This window comes from Chenopodium quinoa, unplaced genomic scaffold (assembly GCF_001683475.1).
Source record: "Chenopodium quinoa cultivar QQ74 unplaced genomic scaffold, ASM168347v1, whole genome shotgun sequence".
Taxonomy (NCBI): Eukaryota; Viridiplantae; Streptophyta; class Magnoliopsida; order Caryophyllales; family Amaranthaceae; genus Chenopodium; species Chenopodium quinoa.
The window spans coordinates 3,679,528-3,701,375 of NW_018744662.1; the positions used below are offsets into that span (position 1 = coordinate 3,679,528).

The window sequence follows — 21,848 nt, forward strand, 5'->3', positions numbered from 1 at the left end:
TTTTGCTGAACTGAAATTATTTTTACTTATTATAATTCTTCTTTAAGAAAATTGAATTTTACTGAACTGAACTGAAATTATTTTAAATTAATTTTACTTAAATGAACTTATTTTTACTGAACTGAAATTATTTTTACTTAATATTGTAATATCGTATATAGTAGTGTTATTTTTTTATTTTTTTATTTTTTTGAAAAAAAAAATTGTATATTGTTGTTATGAAACAAGAAATAGTTTTTCAAATGAGGAAAAAAGATGGATTAGTAATGGAAAATCATATTATCAACCTTTTAAAACATAAGTTTTGCTTTAGATACACTATAGTATGTGCGTGTAATATATTTTGTGGATAAGCTTTATTTCATTTAAGAAGTACTTGTATATTTTTTAAGAAAGAAAAAAAACTTGTATATAGAATTTCTTAATTAACTAATTACTGCAATTTACAAGGGCATATAAATTAAGATATTGTGTAACAAATTTTTAAAGAAAAAAGGTACTCATTTGTAGGGTTTGGACTTAAGTTAAGTCAAACACCAACATGCTCAAACTTAGTTTAATTTTACTTCACTAAGCTCAAGCTTTTACTTAACTTCGACTCAAGCTACATCATTCCCTTCAAACTCAACTCAAAAGCTAAATTTGGACTTTGAGCTTTGTTGAAAATACGGAGTACAATTCACGCCAAAATGAATTACCAGTCCAACAAACTTTTTAAATACTCCGTACTAACAAGTATCAATAATATTATTACGAAGTACATTAGTGCTACACCTTGAGTAAAAAATTCAAAATTTTTAGTCGAGACTTATTTACTTACGAGTCACTTTATTTGCGGTCACCCAAATCAATTTAATGGTGTATTAATGCTTTATTTATTTCAGGAAAGAAACAAAAGGGTAATTTACGAAAAATATAACCTCCACTTTCCTACAGAAGAAATTTGAATTTTTGATTTAGGTGCCGGCATAATTACACGCACCTTAGAATCTCCAGATTTGAAACGTAAACCAGGAATAAAAAAATTTGTGTCTTTCTTTTTAATATTTTCAAATCCAACTTCCCCAATTTACAATTCCTCTGAATTCAACACTAGTAGAAAGAGGAGAGAGAAAGAGAAACCATTGCAAAATAGGCTGCTTAATCCTACACGCCTTGGATTTCCTCAACTCTACTCTTCCCTCCATTTTCTACTCATTCTTTCTAGTTTTATGTAATTTCCCAAGTTACATTTTCAACGATCTACTCAGTTTTTTCACTGTTCTTTGCTGTTTGCTGGATTTTTGTTTCTGGGTATAAGAATTATCCTGATTTTGTGGGTAATTTTTGAAGCAAGTTGCTGTAATTTTTGCTGGTGAAACCCAGGTTTTATTTGTTAACTGTCAGATTGTGAATTTTGAGATCTGTTTCAAGAGATTTAGTTCTAATTTGGTCCAAACAGAGGTTGATTTTTGGTGGGTATTTGATCAAGGCAATATTTGAGACTCCAAATTTGTAAGTTTGCAATCATTTTTTGATTCAATTGTTTATCCAATTTTATTGGGAATTGCAAGAATTTTTCTGGGTATTTGGGAATATTGGAGTATAATTTATGCCTCATTGCTTGTGTTTGCATCTTATGTTGGTGGGACAGGTAGTTGTATAATATATAGTATAAGAGTGGGTCAAATTGAGGTTAAACTATATGAAATTAAATTTTCTGCAGATATTAATTTTGTGTACAAATTGTGGGGTTTGATTAAAGGAGACTACTGAAAGGTTGAAGAAGGTCCCCTATTGTGCTCACCAGATAAGTGATCGAAGTGGGTCCTTTCTGATAAAGTTTGATAATTGAAAGTCCCTTTGTTGAATAAAAGCAAGCTCTTTTTTGAGGAATTATTGATCTTTTAGCATAATATGGCACCTGCTGGGACTCATTCATCCTCAGGATCGAGGAATTCGTCGGGTAAGAAGGCGCCCAAGGGCCGGGTACCGCCTTCTTTTAACTCTATTAAATCGTTGCCTGCCGGAATTAGGTTGATGGAGTCATCTGAGAAGGAAGGGCAGTCAAATGGGGGTGATTCTGACTATAATAACTTGGAGGGGGTTGAATATGTTGCTGGCCAAGGGGATCAGATTAATGATGATTCACCTTATGGGGAGAGGGCTGTGCCTGTGTTGGATGAAGATTCTGAAATCGGTTCTTCGCCTTTGCCTTCGGTTCCGTCTATTGCTGACTCAAAATGGAATGACACTGCTTCTTATGCAAAGAAGAAGGTATATTGCCTGCTCTTTGATAGCATGTCTTTTAATGAGTCATGTATAGTTATTGTTTTTTTTTTTTTAGTTTCCTCGATCAACTTTAGTGATTACTGGTAATGTGAAGCTTAGCTTTGGATTCATGTTTTCCAATCTTTAATTTCATTTCTGTGAGATAATAAATGCATTGCTTGTTCTTTATAATTTGTGGTAGCATTCCCAACTTACTATCAGGATGCTTACAAGTCATCTCATTGTTGCAAACCTTTTATTGGTGCCACTTATGTCAATAGCAGCATTGCTTTCTAGGCTTTAAATGGAGAAGCCACTTTGCTTTTCACTTGGCTTGTTGTATTGAATGTTACTTCTGATTGCCTCTTCTTAAGGATTATTATTTGTGGTATAAAGTGACACATGAAGGACAATTGTGAATTAAATGCAGGGAGAAAGAAATTTGTAACATGAAAAGGAAAAGTTTTCAAAAAAAAAAAAAAAGGAAAAAAAAAAAAAACAGAAAATTGTAGAAATAATCAATCTTGTTGCTTCTCTTTTTGGTTTGTATCATCTGAGCCTAGATTTCTATATCATGCATCTAGTTTATCTATACCCTTTTTACCAGTTATGTGGGTTCAGTATAAGATAAAGCTGAACGTTATTTATTTCCTTGTCGCTTAATATCTTTCATTGACATTTCATTTGATAATATATTTTTTTTCTCAAGGATTAGTGTACAAATAAGGTAATGTTTATTCATATTAGGAAATCAGATCAGACCACATCCAGTTAGATCATATTTGATAAATTTAGATAACATCTGATGAGATGAATTGAACATAGCCTAACTCATTGCTGTTCTGAATTTCTGGTACATTGTTACCGTAGCCACATCTCTGATAATAATAAGGGTGTGTTCTGTTCACCTTGTAAAAAGGGTTTCAGGGCTAGTCTGGCTTAATAAGAATGTACCCTAAATGTCAAGCCACCTTGTAGTCTGGGCAATACCTTTGAGGTAAATTTTTTCTTTCAATTACATTTCTTTCCTCACACTTGGTAGTGTGCTGGTTCCATCAACTATTCGTTTCCTTACTGATGTATCGCTTAGTCTACTTTGGAGTCTATCAGATACTTATCTTTTGTGCCGTACAGTTCAGAATGTTACTTAGTTCCTTTATATTTCCTTTTATTATTTGAGGAATGAATATTAAGTCTTTATTGTGTTACAATAGTTTTTAGAGAAATTTCTGTTTGTCATGAACCAAGTTATGAGACATATAGCTGTTGTCAATAGTTTTTGTTGTTGTGGTTGTCATGTTATGTGTTTATGTTTAGTCATCATCTAATGATATCACAGGTTTTAGTTGGTGGAATCCATATGATAAGGTTTCTTTGTACTCATTGTTGAACTTTGCCCTTTCAGAATGTTCAGGCTTGGTACCAACTCTCTGATGGAAACTGGCAGCTTGGAAAAATCATATCTGCTTCGGGAACAGAAAGTATCATTTCTCTACCAGAGGGAAAGGTAATTGATGATCTGAGAATGGAGCTTCTTTGAAAATTACTTTTTCCAAGTTGATTAATCTTCTTCCTGGCCTCCATTATTAGGTTTTAAAGGTGCAAAATGATTGCTTATTACCAGCAAACCCTGATATCCTTGATGGCGTGGATGATCTAATGCAACTAAGTTATCTGAGTGAACCAACAGTTCTGTACAATCTTCAATACAGATATGATAGAGATATGATTTATGTGAGTCCTTTTCTTGTTAACTGTTGGCAAAGCATATGTATTTGTTTTCTTTTTTCTCACAACTTATATTTCATTGTATGTTAGACTAAAGCAGGCCCTGTGTTAGTTGCCATCAATCCTTTCAAGAAAGTTCAACTATATGGAAATGAATATATTGAAGCATATCAGCGTAAATCCATGCAGAATCCGCATGTGTATGCAATTGCAGACACAGCCCTTCGGGAAATGAAACGAGGTGATTTCCTTTTTCCTTTTACATCCTTTATCTAGTGCATAAGATGAGTACATTTAATAAAAAAATTGCTCTCATATTATGTATCTCTAATAATTTGTTCTTTTTGGTTGACAGATGAAGTGAATCAGTCTATTATCATAAGGTGGGTGTAATCTTCAAACTTGTGTGTTCTTAGAATTCGTATGTATCAAGATTAGTTTTTGCATCACCTGATCAATTGTTTCTTCTCCCTCTTTTATTAATGATGTTTGTGTACTATTGAGGTCTTGTGATTTGAGCTTCTGAAGGTTTCTATATATGTTGGCAAGCAATAAATGGTTTTATGGGGGCTAAAGCATTGATATGATTTTCCAGTTCATATTTGTTTCTGCTTTTCTGTTTGATCTTCTTCTATTGCACATTTGTATTTCTTAATCTTTTTGCTCATATTATTACGATCTAACATACTACCCTACACCAGGTCAATTAATTTGTTTTCATCCACAATTTTAGTTTCTGTTTCATTAATTTGTCAACATCATTGGTCCTGAATTATTTGGCAAGGTGGTCAGCATAATTTCTTTGTTTAGGCCCAGTTATCATAGCTAGTTTTATTATTTGTCCAATATATTACCTATGTTTGTTAACCTTATCATTTTTTACAATTCTCACCATTTATCCTACTATTTGCTTTAAAATCCACTTATCAATTTTAGTAATTCTTAAAACTTGTTTGAAGTCAATTATGAAATGTATGGTGGAACGACGGGAGTAGTATGCTTGAAGTTATTTGACTGTGTACTTCCTTTTCACAAAATCACCGGCAAGCACCGTGTAAAGTTTTTATCTGTCTGCCTTTTGAGTGGAGCAACAGAGTTGTATTCTTTTGCAGTGAAAAGATAACAAGGATAAGTTTGGAATATAAATGAAGATGGACAAAATGTTGTGATGAAAGCACTCAACTTATTGCTATTGAAACTCATTACATATTTATGCAGTGGTGAGAGCGGAGCAGGAAAAACGGAAACAGCAAAGATAGCTATGCAGTATTTAGCTGCATTAGGAGGTGGCAGTGGAATAGAGTACGAAATATTAAAAACAAATCCCATTTTAGAAGCTTTTGGCAACGCTAAGACTTTACGAAATGACAACTCAAGTCGATTTGTAAGTAATGTCTTTAATTTTGAGGATTCCAAATTTCTAATGGGCAGGTATACTATTGAGAGCATGCAATATTTACATCATTTAACTTGGATCAGGGAAAATTGATTGAGATCCTCTTCAGCGAGACTGGTAAAATTTCTGGGGCAAAGATCCAAACTTGTAAGTTTGATGATAGCTCTGTGAATTTGCCTTTTTATCTGGTTGTTTGTTTGTTTACTCATTGATATTTGAAATTGATACATTCATACTCAACTACTACTAACCTTTTGTTTTTTGTTCTCATCACATAATTTGTTTGTGGATGCAGTCCTACTTGAAAAGGTTCGCTCATCTTCTGCCGATTTCTTTGCCTTAATTTGCTTAAAAATCCTTGTTTCTGATGTGACCTCATTTATGAACAGTCCAGAGTGGTACAATGTGCTAAAGGTGAACGTTCGTACCATATATTTTATCAACTTTGTGCTGGAGCTCCAGCTGCACTTAGAGGTATGTTTGCCTTTCTACTTTTTCCATCTTTTTTGTGTTTTCCCTTGTATTGATCTTTTTAGGTGTTATTTGTTAATAGTCTTTATAGATCTTTACTTTATCTACATTTTTGTGTGAAGTGTTCCGGTTTTGCATACAATGTATGAACATGTTTGATTGAGTAGACAAGTTCCAGTTCAGATTAGTAGTTTCAGATGAAAAGAACTGAATATGTTATTTGTGATTTGGTGAGGTAAGGCCTACCATGATCAATAGTCAAAACCTTAATAGTAGGGCACTGTCTGCCAAATTTCTCCTCTATAATGTCAACTTTACTCTGTTTTTCCTAATGTATTTAGTGTCTCATTACAACAATAACCAAAAAAAAAAAAAAAATAAAAAAAATCAGATCAAGCCTGTCACCTTGTTCATTTAATAATAATTTATTCTAGGATCTTGGACTCATATCATAGGTGTCAATGTATGTGAGTTGCTATCATATGATTCGTATCTATTTTACTCTTTGTTTAATTTTTCAAATCTTGAAATTAGTTGAGCGATATAGAATTTTGCAGTTACCTGTACTTCCGTGAATTATTTAAAAATGATGGGCTTCAATCAGCTATTTATAAGTTTGACAGTATGCATCCTTCACTTTGAGCCCTCAGCTGTATTATTGGACTTCCCAAAGTTTAAGTCCTCAGCGTGTACACAAAATTTTCAAATTCTGAACGGCCAATTTCAATTTAGTCTGGTTGCATGAAGATCCTCTGAGTTATCAGTTATCACTGTTTTTCTGAAAAAAAGTCATTACCTGTGACCATTTTGCTGTTTTGCAATGTCATGATGTACTGTTCCTATGATCAATTTGTTGTTATTCTCATAAATGCAATATCCTTTTCTTCCTGACACACAGAAAAATTAAATTTGAAGAGTGTTGAGGATTACAAATACCTGATGCAGAGCAATTACACCATCACTGGTGTGGATGATGCTGAACAATTTCGTATTGTTACGGTAGTCTTTTTCTCTTTGTTCAAAAATGATTTTCAAAATTGTTGATTGTAAAAGTGATTTTGATCCTTTTTGGATGTTTTGAAATATGTTGATAGGCCCCTGGACTTTGCTCTTGTTATTTATGTGCATCATTTTCAGGAAGCTTTGGATGTAGTTCATGTCACAAAGGATGACCAAGAGAGTGCGTTCGCAATGCTTGCTGCTGTCTTGTGGCTAGGAAATGTCTCTTTTACGATCATTGACAATGAAAATCATGTAGAACCTTTGGCCGATGAAGGTAAGCTTGTCCTGGAATGTCAATCATAGCTTGTGAAACTCTTCTTTTTCAGATATCTTTAAACCCAGAAAAAACATGAACCACTTTTTTCCGCGCATTATGGTAATACATGAACCAGAATTTGATAATCTGTGCATTTGATTCATACAATTTTTCCGCGCATTATGGTCATTGAATAATCTTACCACTTTTGGACAAGTAACACCGTTCAAGAAACCAATGTTGGAAGGAAAATTATTTAAGAAAACAAATTAAAACAGCTATGCAGAGAGTGGGTCTTTTCTGGCCCATAAAGAACCTGTTTTACACCCTTACGAACAGGGGAAAACAAAACCTATTTTCTTATCCACCACCTAAACTTATTGTTTATGTAATGTGCTTGTAAGATTTTTTTGTTTTGAATGTGATTTTAACTCCACTTATGTTATCCTTCCTTTTCCAGCTCTGCTTACTGTGGCAAAATTGATTGGTTGTGAAGTTAAGGAGTTACAGCTTGCTTTGTCTACAAGAAAAATGAAAGTTAGAAATGACATTATTGTTCAGAAGCTGAAGCTATCTCAGGTAAATGATTTTCTTTCTTTAGAACATTGACATCAACACAACCCCATGGTATCTTAGGCTCCTGCTAAGGCAAGGCCGCACAATATGATCCAAATTCCAAAATGCAAGGGATCTCTATTACTTCACAAGAAATTAGAAGTGCGTTGTGCATATTTTCCACTGAGTTACGATACATCTAGTTAGTCATAATCCGAAACTAAAGAACATAAATTATTTTTGTACACATGTCTCTAAATTATTAATGTATTCCTTTCTTGTAATTAAGGTCAAAATCAATTTAAGTAAACTTTCTGAATCCAGAGATTCCAGACACTTATCTTACTCCATCTTTTATCTCACATTTGGCTCCATTTATGGTCTGTCTTGCATGCTGTTGTTATACTAAATTGGATTGTCAAAGCATTGGCCTTAAAAAAGTGCATTAGTGGGAGCAGTAGGCTATATTTACAAAGAAGCTGATTGGGCGCATATTGTACCATATCAACTTTTTTTTTTAAATGATAAATGATAGAGGGTATTATCCAAGATAAAAAGGAGAGCTAGAGTTAATGCCCTCAACTCAACTGCTGCTTGTAATATAACAAATGAATTCAGCTATAAAACAGTTTGAAAGTTAAAACCTGACTTGTAGGCCTTGCTCTCTGACTCTCTGAGAAACTAGGATCTCTTTCTTTTCTGTTACCGGCCCAAGCCACAGCACCGTCCTCCGCTTTGCTTATTCCTTCCTTTTCATGTCATAAGAACATCTTTGTCATCATAAGGTCGATCCCAAGTGTCCAACTCATTACACAAAGCTAACTGCCAATTACATGCTTACCATAGCATCATCATGGCTCATTTTATGAAGTTCTTGCCTATGTTGTGAACTTGTGTTGAGGATATCAGGTGTAAAAAGCCTTGGTCCTGCATTATCAGTACTGAGTTACTGACTACTGACATGACATAATGGAAAATGTATATTGTTATTATTTTAAAAACACAGTTGGTTTTGATGCTTGAGATGCAAGGCTCATTATAATGAGTCTATTCAAGAAGTAGTTCTTTCACACCATAATATAATGTGTGGGTTGACAAAACATGCGTATTCAGAAATGAAATTTCATTCAACATTTTAACAAGAGAAACTTGACATTTTTTTACCACCAATTACTTCACTTTGATAGTGTAAGATCATGCCACTTTAGTTTGAAAGCTTGATTGTACAGTGGCTTCACTTATTGTCGTAAACTCGTAATTGATATCCATACTAACGATTAGATGAAGTAAAATCGGTTCTCAAATTTTAGGAATTGAGACATCATTGTAAGTGTATAAAACGACATGGATTGGAGGGATTTATATTTATCTGATTGGTTATAGCCCTTATAGGATAACATTTTTATGAATTTTATTAGTGATTTTTGGCTGATCAATTTTGATGTTTATAACATATTAATATCTTTCAGAACTATATCCAAATCTTTGCAATTTAATGTTGAACAGCTTATGTAACTTTACTGGTTTACATCTGTTGCATCTCTGCTTTTATCTGCCTAAAGATAGGAAGTTTGGTACCAACTAGTTGTCTCCTTTGGATTTGGAGTTTTGGACCTGAATACATGAGACTAGCTGTTTGGTTAAAGTATAGATACCAAAAGAGCCAAGCATAAAGGACTATATGTGATGAATTAAGCATGATTTCAAACAGATTTGAACATTAGGTGAATAGTTTTCAGTCTAACAGATTAGATGAGGATTGCGCTTCTTGTCATGTTTTGCCTGACCCTTATCTGATCTTAAGTTCCTGCTGGGCATTCAATGAGTTGTGTCTTTTTGCATTTTAAATTTGTAATATTTTCTAAATGACATAGTTAGAGCATGTAAAATGAGTTTGGATTTTTGGATTGATATATACTTTCTTTTTCAGGCAATTGATACTCGTGATGCATTGGCGAAATCTATCTATTCTTGCCTGTTTGATTGGCTTGTAGAACAAATCAATAAATCTCTTGGTGTTGGAAAAAGGCGTACTGGAAAATCCATCAGCATTCTCGACATATATGGTTTTGAATCATTTGAAGTACGTTTTTTTTTACAAAAAAATAAAAATATTATTACCGATTTTTATTGTTTTTGCCTAACCTTTCTATCTATGTTTTCTTTCCCCATGGGCTTCTGTTGTTCTCACTTAACTTTCTATTTCATTTCTGTAACTAATTTCAATACTTATTATATTTTGATTCAGAGAAATAGCTTTGAGCAGTTCTGCATCAATTATGCAAATGAGAGACTGCAGCAGCACTTCAATCGTCATCTATTCAAATTAGAGCAGGAGGTTAGTTTGTGAGGAAAGTTTGGATATACCAAACTGCTTGTTAGGTAAATGTATCTCTGTAAAATTTAAGGTCAGGCATTACTTCCTTTCTGCCAAAGTTTGCATGCCACTAAACCATGTTCATATGTGATTGAAGTCCTGAAGGGGATGATGATTTCTGAATAAAGTGTGATGGGGTGGTTGGTTATGGCTTGCTTTGATATCGTTGTACATTAATCAACGTGTACTTGTTAGTAATGATAATGATACTAGTGTAATTATCTGATTTCTGAGAATGAAATTTGGCATATGTCACATATCCATACATACCAATAATATTACTATACCTGACTATTTATTGATTTTAATCCAGGAATATATTCAAGATGGAATTGATTGGACAAAAGTTGAATTTGAAGACAACCAAGCTTGTCTTAATCTGTTTGAAAAGGTAATATCTATATTTCTGTTCATTTGAAGCTGAAACACTTAAAGGACTGTTAATATAAAATTTTGATTGCGACGACTCATTCTGTTGAATATCCTGTTTGTTATGCAAAAAACCAAACATGTACTTTGTATTTCATGTAAATTCTACTGGAGCATGACCTGTCTTTTTTGCAGAAACCTCTTGGGCTCCTGTCTCTGCTTGATGAGGAGTCCACCTTTCCGAATGGCACAGACCTTAGTTTTGCTAATAAGCTTAAGCAGCATTTGAAGTCCAACTCATGTTTCAAAGGAGAGCGTGAGAAAGCTTTTACTGTGTCTCATTATGCAGGAGAGGTAATGAGCAGTTTAATTCTTTTAGTTTCATTTGCTTTATTCAATCAATTGTGATAGTATTTTGAAAATGCTGAATGTTAGCAAGTTGTTCCTTTTGTCATAATCATACTCTAGTTATTCATGATTTACTTAAGCAAATTTGTGATAAAATCACTCATTTCTCTCTTCAATGTTATGGAAGGGAGGACTATATATCGAAATTTCCAGAAGAATAGATGGGATGTATCTTAGGTTGTTACTTATAATCTATCTGCTGATACAGATCATTGGTGTGATGTTACTTCGCTTTGCAGGTTTCATATGATACAACAGGATTTTTGGAGAAGAACAGAGATTTGATGCACTTGGACTCTGTTCAACTTCTGTCTTCTTGTAAGACTTCCCTCCCACAAAAGTTTGCATCAAGCATGCTTGTACAGTCAGAAAAGCCTGTTGTTGGTCCTTTATTCAAATCAGGGGGAGCTGATTCGCAAAAATTGAGCGTCGCAGCAAAATTTAAGGTACATATTCTGTCTCTTTGCTATAAATCTATGTAGCATTGGTGGGGAGGTTGGTTACTTTGATTGCAGTATCAAACTAAACTTATATAACTCAACTTGACCCTTGGTCTTTAATTAACCATGAAGGGAAGAAGGCTGTTTTAACTTCGCAGGTTGTGTATAAGTTTAGTTGAAGTTTTTTTTTGTAGTTTCATTTCAAACTATGCTCATTTCTTACATCTAAGAACTTGCAATGATGACAAAAAGAGTGAGATGCCTGTTTCGTAGTAATGACCTGTTCTTTTTATTTTGGGGGTAGAGGGAACAAAAACACTGCTAGTATAAGCTTCTATTTCGCTGCTCAATTATTCTAACTGCATGTATGGTGTACTTAGGGTCAACTATTCCAGCTAATGCAACGTCTGGAAAGCACAACACCCCATTTTATCCGATGCATTAAACCAAACAACTTGCAGTCTCCTGGAATATACGAACAAGGACTTGTACTACAACAACTAAGATGTTGTGGTGTCCTTGAAGTAGTTAGAATTTCAAGGTCGGGCTTTCCTACCCGAATGACACACCAGAAGTTTGCCAGAAGGTGTAGATCTTATGTTTCAATTATTTTATAGCTCCCAATATTTTGTCCATTTACAGCTCTCAAATTTTTGTTAACTTTCATTTTGTTGTTGATTTAGGTATGGCTTTCTTCTTCTGGAGAGTGTTGCATCTCAAGATCCGCTGAGTGTTTCAGTTGCAATTCTTCACCAGTTCAATATCCTACCTGATTTGTATCAAGTTGGTTACACAAAACTATTCTTCCGAACAGGACAGGCAAGACTACCTTTTTTCTTTCCCTTTGTTCGTTTTTGTCAATTAAATTAATCTCTATAATGTTACTGCTTCCATCCAGTATTATTAGTTACAATTTTCTTGCCTAGATGCTTTTTGATGTTTGTCAAGTTTCTAGTAGTAATCATAGTTATATAGATGAACATTTTGATCTTAAAAATTAAAATGGTGATTGGGTGGTGGTGAATTGGGAGGCATTGTAATGAATGATGTATACATATTTCCCCCTTAAATGTGAGCAAATATTAGTGGATGGTGGGTGTATTAGTTAAGGCTATGTTCTGTTTCTCCCTAAGGCTGAGAACTTTGCTAGTTTTCTAATTTGCTCTTATTTTAACTAAGCTTTAGTTTATGAATTAGATATGTTTTCTGAACTTTCTAGTCTTCATTTGAATCTCACTTGTTAGGCCACAAAATTTTATATACAAGGTGAAGAATATAAAGAATTAGTTAAAATACGCGGTTTGCCTTCAAATAGTAATTATAGATTTATAGTTCCATGTATTACATAAATAAAGAAAGGAAAATGGCTAATTGGCTAAAGTAAATTGTCTGTTTCAGAGCTGACATATAACATGATAGTTTCATCCTTAAGAAGTTCATCTTACATGGTACTTTCATTTTTAATAAGATTATCTTACTTGACAAAAAAAAAAAAAAAAAAAAAGAAAAAAAAGAAAGAAAAAAAACAAGAAAAGAAAAGTAGTTTCTTTTTCAGTCATTTAATAGAAAGACTACTCATGTAGTAGGGTTTTATTTATTTATTTATTTATTTATTTATTTAAATGGTAAGGAGGACCCTACCTCAGCCCTCACGGTTTTCTTTACCCTCATGTAGTTAAGTTATGGTAAATACAGTAATCATTAATGCTATACTAATCGTCTTAATAAGAAAGAAGATGTCACAAATTACCATTTACAAAAAGTAAGGCTTGTTTTCGGTAGTGGTATAATGAGTAAGTCCAAGGTTGTAGGAAATTCTGCTTACAGTAATTCTCTCGCAGTTTTGAAAGGGAGGCCTATGGATAGACGTCCCTCCTCCCCCCTAACATATTTTAAACCTCCTGAGCTAGAATCGAGAAATGTCAGGATTGTTTATCTTCATAAGTTTTTAACCTGTTTTGTAATTGTTAACCATATTAACAGAAGTATATCTAATGCTCAGATTGGAGTGCTTGAGGACACAAGAAATCGGACGCTTCATGGCATTTTACGTGTTCAAAGCTGTTTCAGAGGGTACAAGGCTCGGTGCCTTGTGAAAGAAACTGAAAGAGGAATTTGCACACTTCAGTCATGTAATGTTTCTCCTTGGACTTATTTGTCAACTATCTTTATTAGCATGAAATTGGAGATGTTCTGTTATAACTGTTCACATTTTATGTTTATGAGTCTATTTGGAAGCCGAGGAAAATGAGACAATATGAGTATATGACTATACTTTGAATTGTTGAACACATCCGGAATTGATGAATGCATTATTTTGATTGTTTTGGCAGTCATTCGCGGTGAGAAAACCAGGATGGAATTTGCAGTCTTACTTAGGAGACAGAGAGCTGCCATAACTATACAGAAACAGATAAAGGGTCAGATTACCAGAAAACAATTCTTGGAAGCAACTGATGCATCGATAGTGATACAATCAGGTAAATTCAGTCCTGATTGGTTTAACTTTTTTAAAATATAGTTTAAGTGGACCATGTAGTGTAGGTAATTTGCCTCTTCTTTTACCCTTCTACTGAGTGGTGGCTGGTAGAAATTCAGATGGTAAGAAAAAGTTACACTCTCCATCCCATAATAATTGCAACACTAGGCATTGCACAAAGTTTTAGAAAAATTATCGGGCATAGGGAGAATTTACAATATACTTCCAAGTAATAAAAAAAAAAAGAGGTTGGTTGGAGAGAAATAATAGTATAGTAGTGGTTCCTTACCAAATATAGCAGGCTTTCAGTTATTATGAAACGGACCTTAAAAGAAGTGTTGCGATTATTACGAAATGTAGGGAGTGATGCAAAGCTATGATGGGTGTTCTGTGATACTTCTATATTCAACCTTTAATGTCTTGGTTATCCTTTTGTTTCTAAATGTATAAAAATTGAGATGTATCTTTTTGGCCAATTGCTACTTTTGATTTATGCTCTTCAAAACTCTTAACTAATAATACATTTCATCTATGCTCCTTTGGCATAAATTTCTTACAGTTATTCGTGGCTGGCTAGTCAGAAAATGCTCTGGAAATATTGGCTTGTTAAATTTTGGTGACAAAGCGGTAATCACTCACTCTTTCTGAAACTTTCTGTAGTTTATTAAAATGATTGATTATTAGATTGTTTTGATTTAATCTCCTTGTTAAGCAATTTTCCTTTGTATTTTTTTTGCCTTCTAGTTTTGTTACATTTTGACAGAATTGTTTTCTTCATGGGCCAATAGCCCAGGCGGTAGTAAAATTTCTTTGCATTAAGTTATGTAGTTTTGGGCATGCAAATTGAAGCCTTCTAGTTTCATTATAATCCTAACTTGAAAAGGAATTTGAGCTGCTTCAATCTAGTTATTAATGTAAGATATTGGGTAGCAACTGTAGCAAAATTTTGTCTATTTAGGGTTTTGTTGGGTTTCAATTTTGCTAGTATGTTTCGCATGAACTCAATCCCCAATATTTTGATTCTTCTTATAAATTTGAATAACTATTACTCTTCATTTTAAAGAAACCAATTAATGCATTTGTCTATTATCTCAAATAGGGCAATGAATCAGATGAAGTTCTGGTGAAGGCCTCTTACCTTGCAGAGTTGCAGCGACGCGTCCTAAAGGCTGAGGCGGCCCTTAGAGAAAAAGAAGAAGAGAATGAGATCCTTCATCAGAGGTTGCGTCAGTATGAAAATCGTTGGTCTGAGTACGAATTGAAAATGAAGTCTATGGAAGAAGTTTGGCAGAAACAGATGAGATCACTACAATCTAGCCTTTCTATTGCGAAGAAAAGCCTTGCAGTAGATGATTCAGCTAGGCATTCTGATGCATCAGTAAATGCAAGTGATGACAGGGAATATAGTGGTGATACTGGCGGTGATGTTACTTTCAGAAGTCAAGAAAGCAACGGGGTTAGGCCGATGAGTGCTAGTTTGAGTGTGATTAGTCGGTTGGCAGAGGAGTTTGAACAGAGAAAGCAAGTATTTGGAGATGATGCCAAGTTTTTGGTGGAGGTGAAGTCAGGTCAGGTAGATGCTTCTCTGAATCCTGACAGAGAACTGAGAAGGCTAAAACAGATGTTTGAATCCTGGAAGAAGGATTATGGAGCAAGATTGCGGGAAACCAAAGTTATTTTGCATAAGCTTGATAGTGAGGAAAGGGTGAGTGACAAATTAAAAAAGAAATGGTGGACTAGAAGGAACAGCACACGGTTAGGCTAGAGTTTTAGTTTGTGACAGGACTGATTACTGAACTGTGAGGGCTTTCATGCCAAAAGTTATATAAGCCTATGTAATTATGAAATTGAGTTGGTTCACTGTGCAGCATAGATCCTGCCCCCTCCCAAAAAAAAAAAAAAAAAAAAAAAAAAGTGCAGCATAGAATTTTAGGTATATGTGTATCATTTTCTGCTTTTTTTTCCTCTTTCAAAATTGTTCTTTGTATGGAACCTGAACTACAGTCAAAAGGCTTTGACACCGGTTTTTGTGTTGTCGTCTTCAGCCAGACGGATTAGTAGCAGTGAGTTGAATGTTTCAGCTGACTATTTTCTATGGCAAAAATGTAACTAGTTTTTTTTTTGGTGTATATATTTGTTTGGTGTAGTGAAGTTTATAACATTGCTAGCTGCTGCCTGTCATTTGGAACTATTACATCATAAACACTGTGTTCATTCTGTCAAACTATTTTTTTTTTTAGTTTGAAAGGCGCAGAATTGAAAAGCATTACCAAGTGTAAGTGTTGACTGAAAGAGATACAAAAACAAAGAATAAATTTGCTGAAACCTTGTTGTATGAACAACAAAGCAAGCTACTTCGTAGTCACTAGTTTTCTCAGCTATATGCCTTGGCAACATTCCCCTCACCAGCTCTCCCTCTTAGTTCAGCGGGCGAGAGAGGGAGCGAGGAAGAGAGGCGTTGGTGTTACTCCCAGCATCCTTAAATCCTTTATGAACTGCCCCATTGTATTTTTGTGGTCTAAGTTAAAATTAAAACTTTACCATGGATTCACATTAATCGTTTAGAAACAATATAATTAAGTAGGTTATTGTCCACCTTATTTCAATAAACACCCTTGGTTCAAATGAAGATTTTAATGGCTTAAAACATATTTTTGTTATTGTAATAGTCGAAAATGGCAATTGAACGATCTTTACAAAAATAGAAAGGGTAGGTTCCATACCAAAATCAAAGACCAAAATTTTTGAAAACAAGACCCAAGATCATGTTGATTATAATAGGAGTCTTAGGACCACATCAATAAATTGGTCCAAATCTTTTCCAAACTTCACTTGATCGATTTTAAAACTTGATTCCATGTATACATTTTAATAATTACGGAGTAGTGTAAATTTTTAATAACTAGGTTAGATCCCGTGCCATGCACGATTTTTCAATTTTTGTCACGGAGTATCAATTTATTTTTATTTTTTTTAAAATCTCAAATCAAGCTACTTAATATTTTTAAAATTTTTTTTTTTTGAATACATATTATATTGCTTTCTTCTATTTTGAACCTTGATGGCAATTTATTTATATTTCAAATATGATAATTTTTCATTCACCAAGTTGAAAAATATATATTCATGATTTTTTTTTACTATAAATAATCATTATACATTAAAAAGTAATTATTAATATAGGAATTTATTTATACAAAGATATGGTTAGATATTTATGTTTATAAATATATTATTCTACGATTATTTTCCTTAAATTTTGGAAGTAAATATTTTGCGTATATAACCTATCAATTTTTAAAAGTTTTATTTTTTATTTTTTAAATTTAATTTTAAAAAAAATACTAAGGACACGCCAAAAGACACGTGTCGACACGTATCATTGCTGGTGTGTCTTTTAGTATATTGTTGATTGATGATTGATACTTCGTAGTATAGAAACGAAAATATGAATTAAAAGAAAACTAATTTTAAAGTTTATTTTCAAACATTATACTATAAAAAGCTCATGTAATGAATGTTTTCAACATATTACTTTGTAAAAGAGAAAATTAATCATTCTAAAGATTTTTACTAATTTGATATAAGCCCTATTTTTACCGAGTTTTTGACTGGATCGGACCAAAGATTGAAAATTATATATCTCAACTTAAATATTACACTAGTTTCCTTTCATAGAAGGGGTGGGATGAGGATCGAACAGGGAGAGATGGAGGCCCCATGATCTCCTCATTGGACTAAATTTCTTAGGTGGTTCAATTAAGTTTTTTTTTACCATCCTTCTTATTCCCAAAAAAAAAAAAAAAAAAAAAAAAAAAACCTCCCTTGAATTCGCCATTGAAGTGGTTTGTGAGCTTTCTCTCCTCCATTGAAGAAGCTTTTGAGGTCATACGTATGTCCAACCCATTGAATTGGTCTCTCTCAATTCTCCATTGAAGTGCACTCAACGTTCTCCATTGAAGCGCACTCAGCGTCCTACATTGAAGCGCAGTTCACGTTCTCCGTTGAATATAGTACTTGTATCCCCCATTGAAGTAGCTTCTGAGGTAAGTTGTTTGGTTTTTGTTATCATCAAATCAATTTCACAATCTAATTTAATTGTCAGTGCATTAAGTGTAGGGTTCCAAAATCTCAACTATTGCTTCTAAATTCTAAGATAACCAAAATTATGAGCCTAATTTAATTATTGAATCCTATAATTATGTATTTTTCGAATCAAATTTGGTTGCTAATGTATGGCACAGCTCGGATTGAACTATGAAATCACACCTCTTTTCGAATCAAATTCGGTTGCGAATGTATTGCACAACCTTTCAATGTGAGGATTGAACTATGAAATTACACTTCCTTTAGAATCAAATTTGGTTGCGAATGTATTGCACAACCCTTCAATAGTTCAATGTTAGGATTGAACTATGAAATTACACCTCTTTTCGAATCAAATTTGGTTGCTTAGTGTATTGCACAACCCTTTAATGTTAGGATTGAACTATGAAATTACACCTCTAGCTTTCAAAAATAATAATAATAATAAAAAAAAAAACCTTTATGAAATTACAACTCTTTAATGTTAGGATCGAACAATTACTGAAATATACAAATGTTTGAATGTCTTTGATGTAGCAGCGCTGTTTGAATGCAATAAAGGAAGCAGGAGAAAATGCAATACTCAGAAGAATGGAAGTCGTTATTTCCGATTTGTTCAGTTCATTCTTCTCCCCTCCTCCTTACCAAAAACCCGTCTTTATTGGGACCGCTGTTCTTCAATCCCGTCCCTGAGTCTTTGTCCCTTCTCTTCTCTTCGCCTGATCTCTCTCCTCCTTTCATCCCTCCTCCTCCACACCTCTCTTTACCCAGATTCCTTCAACTTTCCACTTCCCATGACATCCTTCCTACTGTTGCCTCAGCTATTTCTGCTTCCTTAAACTCTGAAGAGCACTGTAGAAGCTCCAACTATGTCCCCTATAACCGTCTTGAGCCCCTATACTGCCCCAACGACCAGGTTTTTGTTTTCTTTCCAACTGGGTCCAATCTTGATTGTGTTGGGTATCTTGTTTTATCAGTAAGAGATTCCAAATTAGTTGTTGATTTTAGTACTGATGGTTCTGTTTTGACTTCCCAAATTAAATTTGATCATCAGATTGTTCAATTGACAGCGTGCTCTCTTAGTGATTGTACATTTCCTGATGTGGGGGGTCCTGATTGTGTTGGTTTCTTATTGGCTTGTAATATGTATGCTGCTAATTGGTTTAGTGTTCGAACTAGTGGGCACTGTTTAGACTCCAAGAAGCCTGATTTGGTTCTTTTGGGAAGTAAGAAATTCACAAGTAGCATGGTGGCTTATGCTTGTTGGAATCCACATCTGCCTGGAGAGTGTGTACTCTTGTTAGAAAGTGGAGCATTGTTTTTGTTTGATATGGGTTCTCATGTGGATACAAGGTTTAAAGGGAAAAGAATCAATGTTGCTTGGGATGAAACTGGTGAATCAGCAGGTAGTGGGTGGTTCAGTTGTGAATTTAGCTGGCATCCGAGAATGCTGGTTGTGGCAAATTCAAAGGCTATTTATGTGGTTGATTTAAGATTTGGGAAATGTCAAACGAGCTGTTTATTGAGGATTGACATGCTTGGAGTGAGTGACCTGCATGCGAAGGATAAGTTTGTTGTCTTTTCAAAGGCTGGAAATGATGGTTTCTTCTATACTGTGGCTTCTGAGCAATGGCTATTTTTATGTGATGTTCGCAAACCGCTAATGCCAGTTCTTAGATGGGCTCACAATGTGCATGAGCCTCGTTACATGACTGTTTTGTCTCTGTCTGATCTGAGATCCATGCCACACGATAAAGATGCAGGAGCCTCTGCTGTTATCTTAGGATCATTTTGGAACAAAGACTTCAGTCTTTTCTGTTATGGCCGTCCTCACCCAGCTACTGCAAAATCTTTCTCTAGTAAAATTTCAAATTTCTCGAATTCTTTTTATGCATGGGAGCTTCCATCATCTCTCTTGTTGGCTGGTCAGAATTGCCACTGTGGCAGTTGTCTTTTGAGGGAGGAATTTGCAAAGGATGATCTTCTTGAGTGGATTGAATGGCAACAGAAAAGGGAGTCAGTTCTTGGCTTTTGCATTCTGAACAAGCATCTCTGTTCTTTATTACCGAAGGTTGGAGAGCATGGGGGTTTTACACTTTTCCGATTGATGTCAACTGGGAAGCTTGAATCTCAGCAATACTGTGCCTCTTGGATAATGGCAAGGATTGTGGCAACGACACATGGAGAAGTGAATCCTCTCAAAGATTCTTTGTTATGTTCTATGGGTGATGAGATTTATAAATATCCCAAGAGGTTCCGCTACATTAAACTTGAGAACCTTTATTATCATTTGAATAGTAATCTGGCCAAACTATTGTTTACAAAATTTAAGAACATTCCAGCTTCCGCAGGCTTGAAGAAATTCTCTAATGAACGTTTCCATATATTTATGGGTGACAAATTAAAGTTATTTGGCTGTGATCCACCAATGTCACACCTTTCAGTTGCTGATGTTTTCAGGGATGTTGACATGCCAACAAACCTTTATGAAATTGTGAGTAGACTAATGTGGACCTCCTTACCAATGAATATTTTGGAGGTTGCTTTTCCTGAGTATAGTGAAGTTCTTGAAGTTGAACATAAAAAGTTTTCTCTGGATTTTCCTGTCATTCCTGACCAAAACCAGTCTCCTCCCTTCTTTCTAAGAGACCCTTCCCACTTCACTAATCAGAGGTCAGGCAGAGGACGACGCAGTGAAGATTTTGTGGGTCCTGTTTTTCCTCTTCTGGCATTAGTTGTTTTGAATGAGATCTCAAGATGTGGATATTCTTTCGTGGGTGAAGTAAATGAATTCTCGCCTGAAGACATATTTACCCAACAATGCAAATATGTAATGCGTTTGACCAAGGAATTGGGCACCCTTAATGTTGGTGACAAACCGGACAAGTACCGTGCAGTATCACTCAAGGAAGACAGGAATGAGTCAGAACCAAGACCAGTATTCATTTATAAGCCATCTGCATTTTTGGATGAAATTGAGGAACATACGGGTTCTGATTTAGGGGAGAGATTTGATACAGTAATTACTAAGTTTGCTGAGGATGACAATGATTTCTTTGCTGGACTTTGCCCAATGGAACTAAAATATGATGATGCCAAAAAGATTGAGTTCTCTGAGACGGAGTCAAGTGCGTTCAAATTATTAAAAGAACAGTTTTCACACTGGCAGAAAAACTTTATGCCATACCACAATCTTCAAGTGCAACTTCAAAAAAAACAGCCACATTTGAGACCTGCAAAGTAATTGCAGGATCTGAGACATTCTACAGATGATTTGCTTTTGATTTTTCTGATATATGTATTTCCCTGCACAAGAATCAAAGGTAGTGTAGAATATGTACACTGTAGTCATAAGATTTATATGTGATACGCAAACAAAAATTTTGGAAGCATCAATAAATTTGCTTAATTACTGGTATTCTGATTATGCATCTGCATTTTTCTTGTTGGATTTTTTGGGTTGGAGTTAGTACTAGTTTTATTTGAAGTAGGCTCATAGAAGTTGCAGCCCTAAAATTAATTTTAAAAACCGTTTCTCTATGTAAAGGTTCTATTTTAGTCTACCAACTTGACTGCATTAACCAGATTAAGAAAATTGTTGTTGCTGCAGTAATAAGAAAACTGATATATTGGGATATGGGTCAAGTTAACTGAACTACGTCTACTTCTTGAACTCAAGTGAATTGATAAACTGCATTATAGCTTTGTGGGTACAAAATTCAACATTTTTGTTGATTGGATGTACATTGGTTATTTGCTCTGCATGAAGCCAAGAAATAAAGTACTCACCTAGATTTCCATTGTAAACAAGGTAACTTTCTCACTTGCAATTTCTTTCTTTAATCGATTTTTCCCCCCTGGGTATTATTGCATTCCTTTTACTTGAAATTTTGCACCTTTTTTTGGGGTTCATTATTATTTTAATTGTATAATTTGTGATGTTCATTGTAGAGTTATTCACTGAAATGGGTAATTTGTATTTATAACTTATATATTCATGAGTTTTGTTGAAATCAATTTAATAGATAGGT

General features: G+C 34.3%; 2 protein-coding genes across 4 annotated transcripts; both read left to right on the forward strand.

Moving 5' to 3' along the window:
- The first annotated feature begins 896 nt into the window (after window positions 1-896).
- Window positions 897-15,860, forward strand: LOC110702111 (myosin-1-like). 2 transcript variants are annotated; one of them, XM_021879768.1, is made up of 24 exons: window positions 897-1,494; window positions 1,706-2,256; window positions 3,656-3,757; window positions 3,841-3,984; window positions 4,069-4,219; window positions 4,334-4,361; window positions 5,197-5,362; window positions 5,458-5,521; window positions 5,670-5,683; window positions 5,764-5,848; window positions 6,744-6,844; window positions 6,983-7,121; window positions 7,564-7,682; window positions 9,589-9,741; window positions 9,907-9,996; window positions 10,349-10,426; window positions 10,600-10,758; window positions 11,052-11,258; window positions 11,633-11,838; window positions 11,936-12,071; window positions 13,255-13,384; window positions 13,586-13,732; window positions 14,291-14,358; window positions 14,831-15,860. In XM_021879768.1, exons 2-24 carry the CDS (start codon window positions 1,897-1,899, stop codon window positions 15,494-15,496), a joined length of 3,513 nt encoding a protein of 1,170 aa, XP_021735460.1. In that variant the 5' UTR covers window positions 897-1,494; window positions 1,706-1,896; the 3' UTR covers window positions 15,497-15,860. The 2 variants fall into 2 exon arrangements, with proteins under 2 accessions (XP_021735460.1, XP_021735461.1); XM_021879769.1 differs by having other exon boundaries at window positions 1,745-2,256.
- Window positions 15,861-17,196: 1,336 nt separating this feature from the next.
- Window positions 17,197-21,234, forward strand: LOC110702112. 2 transcript variants are annotated; one of them, XM_021879770.1, is made up of 2 exons: window positions 17,197-17,777; window positions 18,355-21,234. In XM_021879770.1, the coding sequence occupies exon 2, from the start codon at window positions 18,392-18,394 to the stop codon at window positions 21,059-21,061; it is 2,670 nt and encodes an 889-aa protein (XP_021735462.1). In that variant the 5' UTR covers window positions 17,197-17,777; window positions 18,355-18,391; the 3' UTR covers window positions 21,062-21,234. The 2 variants fall into 2 exon arrangements, with proteins under 2 accessions (XP_021735462.1, XP_021735463.1); XM_021879771.1 differs by having other exon boundaries at window positions 18,358-21,234.
- The last annotated feature ends 614 nt before the right edge of the window (window positions 21,235-21,848 follow it).